This window comes from Anomaloglossus baeobatrachus, chromosome 6 (assembly GCF_048569485.1).
Source record: "Anomaloglossus baeobatrachus isolate aAnoBae1 chromosome 6, aAnoBae1.hap1, whole genome shotgun sequence".
Classification (NCBI taxonomy): domain Eukaryota; kingdom Metazoa; phylum Chordata; class Amphibia; order Anura; family Aromobatidae; genus Anomaloglossus; species Anomaloglossus baeobatrachus.
The window spans coordinates 100762904-100783061 of NC_134358.1; the positions used below are offsets into that span (position 1 = coordinate 100762904).

General features: G+C 49.5%; 1 protein-coding gene across 1 annotated transcript; it reads right to left on the reverse strand.

The window, feature by feature from the left end:
* Positions 1-14695: 14695 nt before the first annotated feature.
* On the reverse strand, positions 14696-19476 carry MRPL53 (mitochondrial ribosomal protein L53). The gene is made up of 3 exons (XM_075316292.1): positions 19321-19476; positions 17643-17755; positions 14696-15011 (listed from the first exon to the last, which is right to left on the reverse strand). The coding sequence occupies exons 1-3, from the start codon at positions 19410-19412 to the stop codon at positions 14893-14895; spliced, it is 324 nt and encodes a 107-aa protein (XP_075172407.1). The 5' UTR covers positions 19413-19476; the 3' UTR covers positions 14696-14892.
* Positions 19477-20158: the final 682 nt, after the last annotated feature.

The following is a 20158-nucleotide window of genomic DNA, read 5'->3' on the forward strand; positions in this document are numbered from 1 at the left end:
TTCGCAGATGATCTGCTCCTGTACGTTACCTCTCCACTCATTAGTCTACCCAACATAATGGCTGTATTGCGGAGGTTCGGATCTCTGAGTAATTTTAAAATAAATACTCATAAATCCGAAATACTGAATATGTCTCTTCCTCCAATGCTGGTGACTCAGCTCAAAGCCTCTCTCCCCTTCAAATGGCAGGTGGATTCATTGACATACCTAGGAATTAAACTGACGGCAGATCCCCTTGACCTCTTTAAATCAAATCACCGCCACATTTCCAGGAAGTTAGAATTAGACCTCAATAACTGGAACAAACTCCAGCTTTCATGGTTTGGGAGGATAAATGCGATCAAAATGGACCTGTTACCGAAGCTGCTTTATTACTTCCAAACCATCCCCTTAGTATTGCCGGCCTCTTTTTTCTCACGTCTGAAATCTAGCATAACCAAATTTGTCTGGGCACATAAACGCCCACGTATTTCCCACAAAATATTGAGTAGATCAAGGGATATGGGAGGAACTGGACTCCCTAATCTCCTTTTGTATAGCTACGCCTCTTTAGGGACGTGCGTTCTGGATCTATTTAACTCAGGTGAAACGAAAAGATGGGTGGAAGCCGAAAGCGCGCAATCTGATGTTGATCCGAAGGTAGTTATTTGGACCAGAGCACCACCCAGCTCCAGCTCTATCACAGTACCCTTTATCACAAAGCAATTGCGGAATTTTATGTCCCGAGGTAATAAATATCTTGACTTGTCCTCCATTCCAGGCCCATTGACACCGGTCCATAGTAATTCAGATTTTCAGGCGGGTTTCCATAGATCAACATTCCTCCATAAAAGGAAGAGTGACCATCCTATTATTCGTGACTTTATCTCAGACACAGGTATTAAACCCCTAGATAATTACTCTTCAGATATCAACAAATCTCAAGATATGTGGTTCTTCTTCGAACAGCTGAAAAGTTTTATAGTGTCTATGGCTAGGAGGGTAGACATCTATAGGGCACTCACACCCTTTGAGGCCCTTTGCCTAGAGAAGGATCCTCCAGGCCATACCATTTCGACCTTGTATGACTTGTTTCTCAGATGCAGAGGTGCGAGGGACGGCTTGCCTGGGTACTTTGGGAAATGGGAGAGAGAGTGGGGGAGGTCATTCTCGGCTGAGGAGCGGACCAAAATCCTTCTCTTTATTGGTAAAACTTCGCTGAATGTGATATCACAGGAGAGGTGCTACAAGATCCTATCTAGGTGGTATAGGTGTCCTGTGAGTATCCATGCTGCCTTTCCATCAGCCTCTGATGTGTGCTGGAGATGCCAAAGGGAGAGGGGAACCCTCACTCATATCTGGTGGTCATGTCCCCCGGTGAGATCATTCTGGGAGAGCATTTTCCAGTTACTCAATAAACTTTCCTTGAGGCAGATCCGGCCCACAAAAGAGTTAGCTCTCCTGTCCCTCGGGAATGTTTCTGCTTCAGGGTTTAGGAAAGGTTTATTAAGACATTTTTTAACAGCTGCCAGAAACCTAATTCCAAGATATTGGAAGCAACCTAGAATCCCATCACGGGATGAATTCATAGCAGAGTGCAACGAGATCTTCAGGATGGAGACCTTGATAAGTCAGACACTCGGCAACAAGGACAAAGTTGATGCTACGTGGGCCCCGTGGATCATGTTCAGGGACTCACCGGATATGGGTCTATGGATTCACGGGGGGGCAGGTATGTAGGTAATTTTCCATTCTCTTATTTCTGTGCCTAGAAGGTTAGCCTTGAAAATGTGGTTTTGATGTAGGAGGGCGCGTCCACTCGGGTGGGAACTCTTTGTACCCTTCCCCTTTCATCTTACTTTCCCACGTTTCTGTTGTCTTTACTGTCTCTAAATTCTTCTTCCACCTCCTCTTCTTTATCTCTTTTTTTTTCAACTTGTTCTTCCTATTTCAAACACATACGAATTGTACTTGTTATTTTTGGTCGCCAGTGGCGCAGGTGTAGTCAAAGAACTGTTGTGTTTTTAGCAGCTAGCTTGGATATATACCCTCTGCCTGCGCGCTGTGCAATTGTTTGATTATCTTCTTCTATTCTAATAAACTTTGATTTGAACAAAAAAACGTTCATGACGCATGTTAAAAAAACGTAGTGTGAAAGCAGCCTTAGTGGTTGGGAGAAGCCATTTATTGTCAAACTACTGTGTTTTATCTTTTTAAATCATAATCGCAACCAAAAACATTCAAATGCCCCTGATCAAAAGTTCACATACCCTGGTGACTTTGGCCTGATAACATGCACAGAAGTTGACAGAAATGGGTTTGAATGGCTAATAAAGGTAACATCCTCACATGTGACCTGTTTGCTTCTAATCAGTGTGTGTGCATAAAAGCTGAGTGAGTTTCTGGGATCCAGACAGACTCTTGCATCTTCATCCAGCCACTGACATTTCTGGATTGTGAGTCATGGGGAAAGCAAATGAATTGTCAATGGATCTACAGGAAAAGATAGCTGAACTGTATAAAACAGGAAAGGGATACAAAAAGATAACCAAGAAATTGATACCAGTCAGCAGTGTTCAAACTGTGATTAACAAATGGAAAATCAGGGGCTCTGTAAAAACAAACCACGATCAGGTAGACCAACAAATTTTGGCCACATCTGCCAGGAAAATTGTTCAGGATGAAACAAAAAACCCACAAATAACATCAGCTGAAATACAGGACTCACTGAAAACTAGCGGTGTGGCTGTTTCAAGATGCACAATAAGGAAACGGTTGAAGAAAAATGGGCTCCATGGTCGAGTCGCCAGAAGAAAGCCATTACTGCTTGAGCCACATCCACAACTATCACTAAAGACTTCAAGCACAACTATCACTAAAGACTTCAAGCTGTCATTGATGTTAGGCCCGTTTCACACCTCAGTGAAAAACGCAGACGTTCTTCACTGACGTGTAAAACACGCACATGTCCCTCCGTGTGCCGTGAGTCACGGCACACGTGGGTTGTCTATGTGCAATCCGGGCTCCGTTCTCCGTGATTGCACATACAGATAAACCCACATGTGCCCGCTCCCGCTCTCCATGGTGCTGAATGCTCCCGTGGTGCAGCATCCGGCCAGCGCTGACCCCCGCAGCAGCTGCTTCCGGGTTGGCTGTGTTGTGCATTCATGAATATGCACGACAGTAAGGCTATGTGCACACGTTGCTTTTTTTTCAGCGCGGAAAAAAACGCACCCTCTGGCAGAGGGGAGAATTGTAAACAATGCTTTTTGAGAAAAACGCATCAAAAACGCATGCGTTTTTCATGCGTTTTCCATGCGTTTTTTTAGGTGCGTTTTTTAAGACTTGTCAGTGTTAATAAAGTTGGTTGAACACAGACCTTTGGGAAAAAAAACCTGTTATGTAATTTCCTTCTCCACATTCTGTTTGGATAAATGGGAGGGCTTGGAATGGAAGGAGCACCATTTGAATTTTGGAAAAGTTGAAATAAACTTCGCGCACCATGTCACATTAGCAGGGCCCCTTGGGTACCTATACGTCAGAAAACCCCCACAAGTGACCCCATTTTGGAATCTGCACCCCTCAAGGATTTTATTCAGGAGTATAGTAAGCATTTTGAATCCACAGCTACTTCACCCAAAATGTTGCTGTAGCAACAATATTCTCACTTTTAGGCTATGTGGCCATGATCCAGCGACACGGCGTCTAGTACACAGTGTCAGCCTTCCTGCAGAGATGTGAGTGTTGTCCACAGGAGAACGCAGCTGCCCATGCCCACGATTTGGGTTCAGGCTGCTGTGGACTTTAGCTCTATTCTACCTGCAGAGAACACTCTTGTCTCCGCAGCATAAACTGACATGCTGAGGCTCGGGAAGCCACGCCACCGGTCAGTTTATGCTGCGGAGAAAAGAAGCACAGTGGGCATGGGATCTCCAAAAATCCTTCCACTGTGCTTCTACTGCACAACGCAGCGTTATGGACGCAGGGAAAACACTCAGCGCCCAAACCACTGCAAAACCTGATTGTGGGCGCACAGCCTAAAAGCGTCAATGGATGAATGGATGTCAAATATATATAACGTCCCACCCCCGCCTGCATATTCTAAGCTAGCACCTTTAGTACCTTTCATGTGGCACTAAAGGGTGCCTAGCTTAGTATTTATCAAAAAAAAAAAATGAAAAAAATGGCGTGGGGTCCCCCCTATTTTTGATAGCCAGTCAGGGTAAAGCAGACAGCTGTAGCCTGCAAACCACAGCTGGCAGCTTCATCTTGTCTGGTGATCAATTTGGAGGGCTCCCCAGGCTTTTTTTTTTTATTTATAAATAAAGAATTAAAAAAAAAAATAACGTGAGGTCCCCCCAAATTAGATCACCAGCCAAGGTGAAGCTGACAGCTGGGGTCTGGTATTCTCAGGGTGGGAAGAGCCATGGTTATTGGACTCTTCCCAGCCTAAAAATAGCAGGCCACAGCCGCCCCAGAAGTGGCGCATCCATTAGATGCGCCAATCCTGGCGCTTCGCCCCAACTCTGTTACACCTCGTGGCTCTCCTGTGGCAAGGAATGAGACAGTCTCCTTGCCTGCCACGAGCGCTCCTGCTCCGCAGCGCCGAAGGTCTGCCAGACTGCAGGAGAAACCTCCTCAGAGAGGCAGCACAAGGGTGACACCTAGTGGTACTCCTGTTGCAAGAAATGAGGCGGTCTCCCATTCCTTGCCTGCCACAGCTCCTCCTGCTCAGCAGCCTCGAAGATCTGTGAGGTTGCGCAATGTGCAGAGATTTGCTGCTCAGGGAAGCAGTGAGACTCCCGTTATCTCTACACATTGTGAGACCGAGGATCCCGCCTCTATTTCCCAGAGGCAGGAGGGTGAGCATGTGCTATGCTTGGTGGATCCTGATTCGCCCACTGACGTCACACGGCTTGATGACAAGGCTGGTGACGTGGTGAATCCTGACTGGCCAGGCTGGGATGTCGTGGATCCTGATTGGGTCAAGTCCGTCATCTCCGCCTCGCGCCCGCCCTTGGCTGGAGCTACACCTCCTTAAAAGCTCCTCCCGCCATCATGGCGGCGTGCGACCGTCCTTCTATGTTTGGATGTCTGGCAGTGTGCTGCCACGCCACTGCTCAGGCATTATCTTCTTCTGTGGGCTTGGCCCTTGCTGCTTAGGCAGCACCTGGTTTGCAGGCCGTGTCCCTGCCTTGCTGCTCCGGCAGTAGCTCCTTCTACAGGCCGTGTTCCTGTCCCAGGTGAGCTCCTCGAGTCTCCACTGGACTCACCTGGTTATTGAAAGCACACGTGCGTGGGCACCTCTGTGCTACCCTCGTGCCATATTCTCGTGACTTCCACTGGCACACGTGCGTGGGCACCTCTGTGCTTCCCCGTGCAACAGGTACACCGAGCCGTGTGATCCCTGCCATACAACCCACACGGGTTAGGGCAGACCGGTGTACATAGATCGTCTGTGACATTCCAGACGATTGCTAGCAGCAACCCGCTCACTCTTCACCCACCATAGCAGCGGTCCCTTACACCGCACAGTGGACCTTGACCGGCGGAAGCTGTCCATTCCCCATCTTGGCACGCTTCCCCGGGTCCCCCTCGTAACATTACGGTCGCGCCAAAGGTCTGGCTATGGCTGAAGAGCAGCAGCAGTTGCTGCGTTATGTGCAGCAGTTGGAATCACGTTTGGCAGCAGTGGAGCAGTCTTCCTCCGACAAGACTGCTCTGACGACAGTCGCCACCCAGGCGGCTACCCAGGCTGTGCTATTGGGCGGAAGGTCTCCTCGCCTTGCGCTTCCAGAGCGCTTTAGCGGGGACAGCTCCGAGTGCCGTGGGTTTATAAACCAAGTTACCACCTACTTAGAGCTGTCCGCGACTCTTTACGCTACCGAGAAGGCGAAGGTAGCCTTCGTCCAGTCCCTGCTCACAGGGAGAGCGCTGAAGTGGTCCACGCCGTTGTGGGAGCGCGGAGATCGGGTGGTGAATAACTTAGCATCTTATCTTGGGGCCATGAGAATGGTGTTCCTCGGGCCTCAAGTCACCCACGACTCCGCGCTGCGCCTCCTACGACTTCGGCAAGGGTCTGCTTCAGTCGGGGACTTTGCCGTACACTTTAGGACACTTGCCGCAGAGCTGGACTGGCCCGATAAGGTCCTTGTCCCTGTGTTCTGGGAGGGCCTGGCAGGGTTCGTCAAAGACGCACTGGCCACGCGTGAGGTGCCTGCTACTTTAGAGTCCTTGATTGTGGTTGCCTCTCGCATAGACATCCGCCAGGCGGAGCGGAGGCTCGAGGTCTCTTCAGCACCCACGTCCTCACGGCCTAAAAAGCGTCTGGCTACCGTATTCCACCAGACAGGTCTCCCAGCCAGCTCTGTAGGCGACTCCGTGGAGTCAATGGAGGTGTCCAAAGCGGTCTCCTCTACCCCAGGTTCTCGGTCTGGTGTCATCTGCTTTTCCTGTGGGCAGAGGGGACACATAGCTACCCGATGTCCCAAACCGTCGGGAAAAGACAGCGTCTAGTTTCCATCAGAGGGGGGTTACTAGATGCTGCTTCTCCCTTTAGGTTGACTATCAGCACCCAGTTGCAGTTTGGCACTACTCTCTTCTCTGCTCTGGCCTGCCTGGACTCAGGCGCTGATGGCAATTTCATTTCGACCTCCCTGGCAACCCGATACTCAGTTCCCCGGGTTCTCTTACCCAAGCCACTCAGGGTTCGGGTAGTCAACGGGTCCCTACTAGTCGATCCCATCACCCAGATCACCATCCCTCTCAGGATGGAAGTACCACCGGGACACCATGAGCAGGTGTCCTTCCTGGTGCTTCCAGGGGGGACGGATGAGATCCTACTGGGCCTCCCCTGGTTGAGACAGCATGCTCCTATACTCAACTGGGCAACAGGGGAGATCTCATCATGGGCAGGATCCTGTAGGGAGCACCTCGTGACTACCGAACCACCCGCTACCATTAGGTCGGTTGGGTCCTCAGGGAATACAGGGGAGCCAGGTTTACCGACACCTTATGAGGCCTACAGGGACGTCTTCTCCAAGAGGGCCGCAGATACCCTTCCTCCCCACCGGCCATACGATTGCCGAATAGACCTGAAGCCAGGCTCCGAGCCCCCTAGGGGCAGAGTGTATCCCCTCTCTGCTCCAGAGACGGAGGCTATGTCCAAATATATTCAGGACAGCCTGGCAAAAGGGTTCATTCGCAAGTCTATTTCACCGGCCGGTGCGGGGTCCTTCTTCGTGCAAAAGAAGGAAGGGGATCTACGCCCCTGTATCGATTACAGGGGATTAAATGCAATCACGATCAAAAACAAATACCCTTTGCCCCTCATTACGGAGTTTTTGATCGATTCCGCGGGGCAAAGATCTTCACGAAGCTGGATCTACGCGGGGCGTATAATCTAGTGCGAGTCCGAGAGGGCGATGAGTGGAAGACCGCCTTCAACACCAGGGACGGTCACTACGAGTATCTCGTAATGCCCTTCGGACTCTGCAATGCCCCCGCCGTATTTCAAGACTTTGTGAATGATGTTTTCCGGGATTTGTATCTTTCCGTGGTTGCATACCTGGATGATATCCTTATCTTCTCCCCCGATCTTGCCACCCATCGGAGGGATGTCATCCGAGTACTTAAGAGGCTCCGCACTCATTCGTTATATGCTAAGCTAGAAAAGTGCATTTTTGAACGTGAATCCTTGCCGTTCCTGGGGTATATCGTGTCCAGTCAGGGGTTAGCAATGGATCCGGGGAAGTTGGAGACAGTGATGAAATGGCCTGAGCCCCGCTCGCTGAAAGCGATCCAGCGATTCTTGGGGTTTATCAATTATTATCGCCAGTTCATTCCCAACTTCTCAACGGTGGCAGCACCCATCATTGCCCTTACCCGCAAGGGCGCTAATCCCAAAGCATGGACACGGGAAACGGTAGAGGCATTTCACACTCTCAAAACTTACTTCTCCAGAGCTCCCATCCTTCATCGTCCAGACATCTCCAAACCCTTTCTACTAGAGGTAGACGCCTCTTCGGTCGGTGCTGGTGCAGTCCTGTACCAGAAAGACGAACGAGGAAGGAAGCATCCTTGTTTCTTTTTCTCCAAGACCTTTTCTCCGGCCGAGAGGAACTACTCCATAGGGGATAGGGAGTTACTGGCGATGAAACTAGCATTCCAGGAATGGCGGCATCTCCTGGAGGGTGCGAAGCATCCATTTGAAGTATTTTCCGACCATAAAAATCTCACATACCTCCAGACAGCACAACGCCTGAACCCAAGGCAGGCCCGTTGGTCCTTGTTCTTCTCCCGGTTCCGCTTTATTATCCGCCACCTGGCCGGTGAGAAGAACGTACGGGCCGATGCCTTGTCATGTTGTATGGTTGTGTTGGAGGAGGACGAGGAGGAGCCTCGTCTTATACTACCCCCGGACAGCTTGAGGATGGTCACTCCCACTTCTTTGGACCAGGTGCCACCTGGCAAGACCCTCGTTCCCCCTGAACTACGGAATGAGGTGCTATCGTGGGCCCATGCCTCCAAGGTCGGGGGTCACTTTGGGGTCAAAAGGACCAGAGACCTTGTGACTAGGCACTATTGGTGGCCGAGACTACCCCAGGACATACAGGAGTATGTGGGAGCCTGTATGTCGTGTGCACGGAATAAGCCGTCCCGGCAGAGACCGGCAGGTCTTCTTCACCCACTGCCAGTGCCGGATCGTCCCTGGGAAGTGGTGGGAATGGACTTCCTGGGAGATCTGCCCAAGTCAGCAGGTCACAAGGTCGTATGGGTCATCACGGATCACTTCTCTAAAATGGTCCACTTGGTGCCTCTCCCACGACTCCCGACGTCACGTGCTCTCGCCACCTTATTCATTAGGCATGTATTTAGGCTGCATGGCATGCCTGACAAGGTGGTGAGCGACCGGGGTCCCCAGTTCGCGTCTCGCTTCTGGAGAGAGCTCTGTAAGCTCCTGCAGATAGAGCTGAACATCTCCTCCGCATACCATCCCGAAACCAATGGACTGGTAGAGAGGACCAATCAGACCTTGGTAACTTACCTCCGCCATTTTATCTCCGCGCACCACGACAACTGGGCTAACCTCCTTCCTTGGGCCGAATTTGCCATTAATAATTCGGTCCATGAATCCTCTGGTCAGACTCCGTTCCTGCTCAATAACGGACAACATCCCAGAATCCCGGTTCCGATGCCCATTACGTCACCCGATCCTAGAGTGGAGGATTGGGCGACCGAGGCCCGGGAGATCTGGGATAACACCCAAGAGGCCCTTAAGAGGGCTAAAGACCGGATGGTGACAACGGCTGATGAGCGCCGCCGCCCTGCACCATCCTTCGCCCCTGGTGACCTAGTGTGGCTGTCCTCTAAGAATGTTAACCTACGGGTACAGGCAGCCAAGTTCGCCCCTAGGTACCTGGGTCCGTTTAAAGTGCTAGAGCAGGTGAACCCGGTGGCATACCGACTCCAGCTCCCTCCACGCTGGGCTATAGCCAACACCTTTCACGTGTCCCTCCTGAAACCCGTACGACTTAATAAGTTCTCGGGGTCCCTGACGCCTCAAACTGACTCCCCGCCCGACGACTCTGAGGTGGCGAAGCTTGTGGAGACAAAAGTTATACGGGGCAGGAGGTACTACCTCGTGGAGTGGGTCGGCCGTGGTCCGGAGCATAGATCCTGGGAATTGGAGGATCATATCCACGCCCCGGGTTTGATAGCGGCCTTCGAGCACGGGCGGGGGGGGGCCTAGACGGGGGGGTAATGTTACACCTCGTGGCTCTCCTGTGGCAAGGAATGAGACAGTCTCCTTGCCTGCCACGAGCGCTCCTGCTCCGCAGCGCCGAAGGTCTGCCAGACTGCGCAGAGTGCAGGAGAAACCTCCTCAGAGAGGCAGCACAAGGGTGACACCTAGTGGTACTCCTGTTGCAAGAAATGAGGCGGTCTCCCATTCCTTGCCTGCCACAGCTCCTCCTGCTCAGCAGCCTCGAAGGTCTGTGAGGTTGCGCAATGTGCAGAGATTTGCTGCTCAGGGAAGCAGTGAGACTCCCGTTATCTCTACACATTGTGAGACCGAGGATCCCGCCTCTATTTCCCAGAGGCAGGAGGGTGAGCATGTGCTATGCTTGGTGGAACCTGATTCGCCCACTGACGTCACACGGCTTGATGACAAGGCTAGTGACGTGGTGAATCCTGACTGGCCAGGCTGGGATGTCGTGGATCCTGATTGGGTCAAGTCCGTCATCTCCGCCTCGCGCCCGCCCTTGGCTGGAGCTACACCTCCTTAAAAGCTCCTCCTGCCATCATGGCGGCGCGCGACCGTCCTTCTATGTTTGGATGTCTGGCAGCGTGCTGCCACGCCACTGCTCAGGCATTATCTTCTTCTGTGGGCTTGGCCCTTGCTGCTTAGGCAGCACCTGGTTTGCAGGCCGTGTCCCTGCCTTGCTGCTCCGGCAGTAGCTCCTTCTACAGGCCGTGTTCCTGTCCCAGGTGAGCTCCTCGAGTCTCCACTGGACTCACCTGGTTATTGAAAGCACACGTGCGTGGGCACCTCTGTGCTACCCTCGTGCCATATTCTCGTGACTTCCACTGGCACACGTGCGTGGGCACCTCTGTGCTTCCCCGTGCAACAGGTACACCGAGCCGTGTGATCCCTGCCATACAACCCACACGGGTTAGGGCAGACCGGTGTACATAGATCGTCTGTGACATTCCAGACGATCGCTAGCAGCAACCCGCTCACTCTTCACCCACCATAGCAGCGGTCCCTTACACCGCACAGTGGACCTTGACCGGCGGAAGCTGTCCATTCCCCATCTTGGCACGCTTCCCCGGGTCCCCCTCGTAACACAACTCATCCCGCGCCCTGGTGCGTTGGCAAACGGGGTAATAAATGGGGTTGATACCAGATGTGTAATGTCACCTGGCATCAAGCCCAGCAATTAGTGATGACACGGCGTCTATCAGATACCAGACATAACTAATTGACAGTAAACAAAAGCAAAAAAAAATGACAAAAAAATTTTTATTAGAAAAAACACTCCCCAAATCATTCCCTTGTTCTCCAATTTAATCAAAAAATTTGAAAAAAATGGGTCCGCAGAAATCCATTTGGACGTCACACGTCGGCTCTGGACCTTCTAGAATATGGGGACACATTCAGGGAACGTATCCCCCATTTTCTAGGAGGGCAGACCCTCCATTTGAGGAGAGTGGGTGCCAAAAATCTGCACCCACTCTCCCCGGGTCACAGCTGCAGAGTGCGAGCAGCCAGCACAGCTCTCTGAACACAGTGCTGGCTGTCAGCTGCTCTGCTCATGTGACCGCACTGACCGACGTCTGCTGTGAAGGAGGAGGGGGCCGCGGGGGATCAGCGCTGCGACCGGACAGGTAAGGGGGAATACCGGGGGAATAGGTGGTGACCGGGCAAGGCCTGGGGGGGCATTTTTCTGTCGCATGTCTCAAGGCACATGCGACAGAAATCATAGGAGTAGGTTGCGGCCGGTGCGCTACTGTGCGCGCGGCCATGTTGGATTTTCGGGAGGGGGGTCGGGGGTCGGGGCGCGCACTTTGGCGACACCGGGGGCTTTCCAGGACTTTGCCAGGAAGTGAGGTCAACAGGAAACCTCTTGACCTCACTTCCAGGTAAATGCCTGCGTTCTGGCATGCCGACAAAGCCCGCGGACCGCAACAAAAAAGCAGCTCACTGCGGTGTAGCTGCGATCATCATTGATTCAATGTGGGAGAGAACACAGCTACACCGCACAAAAGAAGTGACATGCTGCTTTTCTTTCCGCACCGATTTTTGGCATCCAAAACGCTGCGTTTAGAAACGCAGCGTGTGCACTGATTTTTCGGCTTTCTCATACACTTTGCTGGGAAAGCTGAACGCATGCAATTTGCCACTGAAACGCTGCGGTTCTAAACGCAGCGTTTCCGCGGTAAAAAACGCAACGTGTGCACACAGCCTAATGAGCCGGCTCAGAAGCAGCAGGCAGAACAGGCTGCAGAGAGCGCGGCTGAAGCCAGGTGAGTAAAAATGTTATTTTTTAAGCACGTTTTTTTCTGGAACGTGTTTCACGGATGACACACGGATCACATCACTGCGTGGTCCATAGGACATCAGTGATGCCAGAAAAAACTGACTTTTCTCCGTGCGGCAATCACGGACACGCGTGTACGCCGCACGGAGACACGGTCAGTGAAAAATCACTGATGTGTGCGCGGACCCATTGATTATAATGCGTCTGCGTATGTTAGTGATTCTGGTACGTGGAAATAAATAAAATAAATAAAAAAAAGCGCAAAACGTACCAGAATCATTGACATCTGAAGCGGGCCTAAGGGCTCATGCACATGTAACTGCTGAATATTCTGCAGCGATTTGACAGCACATGTGCGCTTCAAATCGCTGCAGAAACATTGCATAATGGATGCAGTTTTTTTTGTATAAAAAAGCAGATTTCATGCGCTCTGGATGCTGCCCCCACCATAGACAGAGTGGGAGCTGCATCCAAAGCTCATGCATTAATTGACATGCTGCATTTTATAACCGCACGGATTTGGGTCAAAATTTTAGCATCCAAATCGCTGCGTTCATAAAAAGCAACGTGCGCACGTATCATGCACAATCTACATAGATTATGCAGGGAACGCGGGACGCATGCATTTACGCTTCAGTGCAACACGCAGCATAACTGCATGCAATTACGCAACGTGCGCATGAGCCCTTAGAGGGGGCAATACACGGTATTAAGAACTAAGGTACGTGAACTTTTGATCAGGGTCATTTGGATGTTTTTTTTGTTGTCATTGTGATTTAAAAAGAGAAAACACAGTAGTTTGAAAATAAATGGCTTCACCCAACCACTAACTATGAGTGGAAGAAACATTTTTGTGTCATCATTCATAGTCTCTGAAAAAAAGGTCAAGAAAGCAAAAATCTGCCGGGGTATGTAAACTTTTGAGAACAACTAATGCAAACAAATTTTCAATATCCAAACAAGAAAAAACAAATTCACAACTCTTTAAAGAGTTTATCAGGGAGAATTTTATTTTCATGGAGGCAATTGCTCACAGACTAATGGCAGAAGATGTAAACTGCCCAAGGCCAAAAAGACTAATGCACTGCCAGGATGCAGCAAGACCTCCATCAAATGGAGACATCACAGGTGCAAAGGGAGATGGTAGTAAAATTGCACACTTGTGGCTTGCATAGGTCACTGTTCACACACGCAGGTACACAGTATCTGGTATACAGCTTATTAGTTACGCCCATCACAATCGATGCAAGCGGGCTGCGCCAGTACTATATATGTGCACCATGCAGGGACAGTGAGTATATGCAAGGCCTAACATTAAGAGGCCTGGCTGCATCCTGTATAAAATGTTCTGTGCAAAAGAATATATAAATATGAGGTATTGGTAGGTAATATGGTCATATTACGGTAAGCCCACAATCCGCGTCACGGATCCTCAGGTTTGTGGGTCCCTACACTAATATATCATATATGTACATACATAAACACCAAAAAGAGGAATAAAAACCTCCAAAAGTTAAGCAAAAACTCAGACTAATGGCAGAAGATGTAAACTGCCCAGGCCAAAAAGACTAATGCACTGCCAGGATGCAGCAAGACCTCCATTAAATTGAGACATCACAGGTGCAAAGGAAGATGGTAGTAAAATGGCACACTTATGGCTTGCATAGGTCACTGTTCACACACGCAGGTACACAGTATTTGGTATGCAGCCTATTAGTTACTTTTGGAGGTTTTTATTCCTCTTTTTGGTGTTTTTTTATGTTTGTACATATATGATATATTAGTGTAGGGACCCACAAACATGAGGATCCGTGACGCGGATTGTGGGCTTACCGTACTATGGCCATATTACCTACCAATACCTCATATTTATTCTCTTGCACAGAACATTTTATACAGGATGCAGCCAGGCCTCTTAATGTTAGGCCTTGCATATACTCACTGTCCCTGCATGGTGCACATATATAGCCCGCTTGCATCGATTGTGATGGGCGTAACTAATAGGCTGCATACCAGATACTGTGTACCTGCGTGTGTGAACAGTGACCTATGCAAGCCACAAGTGTGCAATTTTACTACCATCTCCCTTTGCACCTGTGATGTCTCCATTTAATGGAGGTCTTGCTGCATCCTGGCAGTGCATTAGTCTTTTTGGCCTGGGCAGTTTACATCTTCTGCCATTAGTCTGTGAGTTTTTGCTTAACTTTTGGAGGTTTTTTTATTCCTCTTTTTGGTGTTTTTCATGCAGGCAATTGCTAATTAAGTACTAGTTCTACCGGGCACCAGCTCAGAGCGGTCACTGACTGCCCCTGCTGACAATTCTGCTGCTTCATGTCAACAGAGCAGCTCTTTCTCTTCCGCTCCATGACTGCAAACGTCATGCCGATTCACAGAATGGGTCCCCGCAGTTAGGCAGCAGGATGCCGCTGACAATCAGCAGGACACCAGCAGTCATGCCCCATCAGCAGAGCGGAAGAGGATGTAACACCAGCGGAAGCCATACAGTTGCTGGCAGGAATGGTCTGTGACCGTTTAGTGCTGGCAGAGACGTCTGGCGGCCAGAACAGGAAGGTAGTTACCAACTACCCACATGTTAGTTGTCACCCCAAACATCCTAACAAATGGAAAACGAGGAGCAGGAATGCCTGGCTCTTATTATAAATGAGATGTCACACTTATTTACGTAGCATTTTTATTTTGCAAAACATTTTTTGTATTTTTTTTTTTAATAAAAAAACTCCAATGTTCATGTGCAGTATATGAGGAAGATGTGTCCTTGAGGCTGGTTGAGCCCTATGCAAAATGGAATTAATAATATAAATAAAATATGAAAGGGTCCTGCACATGCTGAGGACAGAGTCGGGGCTGCCGCTCATTTCTTCGAGCTGTCCTTGACTTGTTGGTCTTTAGTGGAGCAGACGGCGCTGAGTTTTGCCAACATCTCCTTCGATGTTACATTCTCCGATTTGAACACCAGTCGCTCACCGTCACCTGCAAACAGGAGAAATGTCAGTAAAAAAATAACACGGATCAGCTTTACAAGCAGGATTTTACATAGGGCCGTGCTACAGCTTATGCAAGGCTAGATTTAAAAGGGGTATTCAGATGACAGGTGCTATCAGTGGGGAGCGGACACAACCAGGACTGGGGTCTCATCAAGCATTGGTGGCATGACAGACAGACAGACAATCTATGCACTTGGCTTTCTATGTCAGTAGACTAATATTCTAGTAAAACAGTGGAAGATGGGAGCTCCGTTGTGGCAATGGGTGAAGGTTTTAAAGGTCGGACCAGCACCAATCTAGCAGATATCACCTATATATTGGACAGGTAAGAGTTAATTACCTGAATACCCATTGCACTTGTACCACAGTATGGCTCCAAAAAATGAAGTTTTGGAGGCACTGTTCACGTTTTTTTTACTGCACCCTGTCAAAAATCTTACTACAACCACTTTAAATGGAACATGTCACGTAAAACAAACAAACAAACCACAATTAATCGGCAGATATGGGATTAATCTGCAAGTCAATAGTGTTCAGACTACATGGAGTCAGCACACGGAGCCAGGAAGAAAGTAACTTCATTGCTCCTGACAGCCTCCAGCTTTTAGTCATGGAAACACAGCTGACGTGAGTCAGTCCCCCTATGTAGATAGTGACTGCAGCACGGCACTGACTGACAGTCAGCTCTGTACTGATGACCATGGTGTCAGTCAGTGTTGGGATGCAGTTACAGCCGCCACTCACTATGCACAGAACAGCGACAAACCGCAGCGGCTGAAAACTATGACTGAAAGCCCCCGAGGCTGCAGGGAAGAATAGAGTTCATTCCCTCCTGGCTCTCAGTGCGGCGGGCACATGGAGTCTGAACACTATTAACCCATATCTGCAGGTTAATAGCTTTCTTTTTTACGACAGGTTCCCTTTAGAAATAAAAATGCCTTGAAAACACTTCTCAATCAATGAAATGAAGAGTCCACTTTTGCTATTCACGTGAGGGGTTTTTTTTCCCTTAAACAGTTTAACTCAACACCGGACCACTTATCCCTTTTCCTGACCAGGCACATTTTCAAGTTTTATAATACATGAGCGTTCAAAGGACCTAAAAGAAAATTTCTCAGATATTCCAATAATTTCTGCATCATTGCTTAGCAAAAACGGGGCCCAAATTTTAAATTCTGTCTTTCATGCGGAGATTGGTGGAGGAGTGGGATTGGAAAGAAAAGTAAGAAACATGCGTCTTTTTCACTTTCTTTTAGCCCACATAAGACTGCTTAATAAAAAAAAAAGAAAGAAAGAAGAGAAAGAAAGGGAAAAAAAAAAAAAGGTACAGGTTGTGAAATTCCACAGAACGGCAGACTCCCATCATACGCAGCACACTGCGGGACACTGTAGCTTTATTCTCTGCCACTAAGGTATATACCGTATTTTTCGGACTATAAGACGCACACTGGTTTTAGTGGAGGAAAATAGGAAAATAAAATTTTAAGCAAAAAATGTGGTCATGACACACTGTTATGGGGCGAGGATCTGCTGCTGACACTGTTATAGGGGTAATGTCCCCAAATTCTCTACTAAGGTACCTCATCCTGGTAATGATCCTCCTGCCTTGTATATGATCCCCATCCTTGTATATATGTACGTCATCCTGGTATAGCCACCATCCTGCTATATACCGCCATCATAATACACCCATCCTGGTATATAACCCATCCTGGTATATGCCCCCATCCTGGTATATGCCCCCATCCTGGTATATGCCCCCATCCTGGTATATGCCCCCATCCTGGTATATGGCCTGTATCCTATGGCACAGAAAAAAATAAACGTTTATACTCGCCTTTCCTCAATCCAGTAGCATCGATCATCTTCCTCTCTGTGTCAGCAGCAGCGCCACTGACCTGTGTGGAGCCGTTCCCTGCAGCATCACAATGTCCTCCTGTCTGCTGGCCTGCTGATGTGTGTGGAGAGCAATGCGCACAGCGATGACGTCATGCCTGTGCTCACCGCTCTCTACACAGATCAGCGTACGGCAGACAGGAGGAGATTGTGATGCTGCAGGGATCGTTGCCGGTGAGTATACCGTACTTATTCACTGCCCCCACGCTGGTGATGATGCGCAGGGGGCAGTGAATACAGCCGCACATGATCACTCCAGGCTGTAGTTGCTAAGGGTGATCACGCAGGCTGGCTGTTTATTATGCGTGCACCCACCGAACATCTTCCTGCCCACCTGTCAGCACTGGCTTCAGCGCTGAGAGACGGGCGGGAGGATGGGCGTGCCTAAGAAATAAGCGGTCCCACGTGGTCACGGCAGGCTGCTACAGCCTGCTAGTGCTGCCGATGACCTGCTCCACCGCAGCACCCTCATTCCTGGCCGCAGCCCTACTTTCAGACTATAAGACGCACCCCCACTTTCCCCCAACATTTGGGGGGGGGGAAAAGGGTGTCTTATAGTCTGAAAAATACGGTAGATGGGGGTCGGCCTGTGTGTGTGACAGGGGATGTTTCTGTGATTTCGTTTTCTTGGATAATGATTATTTGTTCTGGTCTCATCAGCTTTTAGATGGCACCAGGACACTTCTCCCAGGATAGGTCGTCTTGCAGTTCTGAAACTTACCAAACAAAATGTCAACTAAGGGCTCGGAGTTGTCATGCCGCACATCGACATCTATTTTACAATTTGTATTGGTGGTGCGGATTTTTTTGGTGTTGATAACGTCCAAAAATTCTCTGTAAAATATTAAAAAAAAACAACAAAAAACAACACGTGAATATATCAGGCAGGATCTGTCTGCACAAATTCGGGTACTATGGTACTACCTACGTCATTCTTGAAGGCCAGGATAACACTGCAGATTCCTGCTGGGCGCCCCAGTCACAGGCAAAAATCAGATTTTAAAAATACATTTAAAGGGAATCTGTCACCAGATTTTTGTCACCTAATCTGAGACCAGCATAACGTAGGGGCAGAGACCCTGATTCCAGCGATGTGTTATTACGCTAAAGTCCCATTTGTGCAAGTCTCACATCACTCGGCCTGACGCTCTGTGAACATGAGCATCTCAGTTGCATAGATATACATGCAGCTGACCCATTCCTCTCAGAAGAGTGTGCGGCCGTGCAGGGTGATGTGAGACTTGCACGAGTCACTGGCAAGTGTGACCTGGCCTTACTGGGATGCTTTGTGTAGTTTTCCTAAAATCTGTTTAATCAGCAGCAGATTATCATTACAGGAACTTGGCGTGCTGCAGGTAGTCCAGCAAATTCATGAGCTCTGTATAAGTGCAGCAGTGAAAACATTGATTTTATCAAAATGACAGCAAACAGCCCAGTAAGTGATACATCGCTAGAATCAAGGTCTCTGTCTCTACATTACTGTATGCTGCTCTCAAATGGGGGAGCAAAAACCTGGACAGATTCTTCCAAAGGTCTGTTAAGCACCTTGGTTGGCAAAATAAGTGAAATAAATGAAAAAATAAATAAATATGACAGATGACCTCTGCCGACTCCGGCGGTGACTCTTCTGCTCTTGACATTAGAGCAGCTCTTCGTCTTCTGATGTCACACTGATTTACCACCAGCTCCCCGCACTTAGGAAGCAGGGAGCTGGCTGTCACCAAGCAAGGACATCAGCACAGACAGAGCGGAGCGGAAGAGAAGCAGCTGCTCTGCTGAGCGAGAGTTACTAGAAAACGTAGAATCGATGGCAAAAGTGGCCCGGGACGGCACTCAGCCGGCAGAGATGGACACTGGGCAGATCAGGCCGATAGCGGGGGAACAACCTGCCGGTGACCGGCTCCATAGGGAGAGAAAAGACAGTAACAGGTAACAGGTGGAAGAACAAGCATTAATATACACATCCACTGCCATAATAAATTATTATAGCGCCATTTATTGCAGGACGCTTTATATGTGGACATGGGCATACACAGACAAGTACAAGGACAATAACACAAACACAACTGATGTTGTTTTGTCCATAACAACCTGGGCTGTATAAATATGATGCTATTTAACCCACATACTCCCCCCCCCCCCCGCCTACCAAAAATAAAGGCACTATTGGGGGCTGCGACACATTCATCCTGCAACTCAAATAATAAACACAGTCTTATGTCCCCGAAATAGTGGTGCCAAGAGCAGCGCCCCATCCGCACCCCTAAAATATAACGTTTAGGCATGTAGGAACGGATATTATATTCTCCAATCACCCCACAAAGTGAATCAATAGGTGACAAAAACCCAAACATGGCGGCAGAGGCCCCAGCCCTGGGCACACCCGGGCTCAGCCTCACCTGGTGGCCCCCGCGTTGTGCTGGAAGGGACACAGCCGGACATTGATGCTCCGCACTGACTTCAGCACCACACTAATGCCCTTGGCCGCCATGAGTCCTCCACACGGGACCGGGGCACTGACTCCAAATCCCAGAGTCCCCGGCCACACCGGAACTGGAAGCAGAGCGGCCGTGAGGCATGCTGGGAGATGTAGTATCTGGCCATAGGGGGGCAGAGACATCGCTGGAGGTGGAAAAGGGCAGCCTCCTGCATGTCAGTGACGAGTAACTACCGCGGGGTCTCTCATACATAGCTCAACACTGTATACAAGGAGGGCTCACCTGTGTATTCTACCCCGCACTGTATACAAGGAGGGCTCACATTTGTACTGGACCCTGCACTGTATACAAGGAGGGCTCACCTGTGTGCTGGACCCTGCACTGTATACAAGGAGGGCTCACCTGTGTACTGGACCCTGCACTGTATACAAGGAGGGCTCACCTATATACTAGACCCCGCACTGTATACAAGGAGGACTCACCTATATACTGGACCCTGCACTGTATACAAGGAGGGCTCACCTATATACTGGACCCTGCACTGTATACAAGGAGGGCTCACCTATATACTGGACCCTGCACTGTATACAAGGAGGGCTCACCTGTACCCCGCACTGTATACAAGGAGGACTCGCCTATATACTGGACCCTGCACTGTATACAAGGAGGGCTCACCTATGTACTGCTCCCCGCACTATATACAAGGAGGACTCACCTGTGTACTGGGCCCTGCACTGTATACAAGGAAGGCTCACCTGTGTGCTGGACCCTGCACTGTATACAAGGAGGGCCCACCTGT

Bases quoted from the DNA above. Each gene is read 5' to 3' on its own strand.
- MRPL53 (XM_075316292.1), bottom strand. From the start codon at position 19,412: ATGGCGGCCAAGGGCATTAGTGTGGTGCTGAAGTCAGTGCGGAGCATC. The intron at 17,756-19,320 runs GTGAGGCTGAGC...AATATTTTACAG, and splicing joins CACAACGCGGGGGCCACCAG to AGAATTTTTGGACGTTATCA. The intron at 15,012-17,642 runs GTAAGTTTCAGA...TCCTGTTTGCAG, and splicing joins CTTAGTTGACATTTTGTTTG to GTGACGGTGAGCGACTGGTG.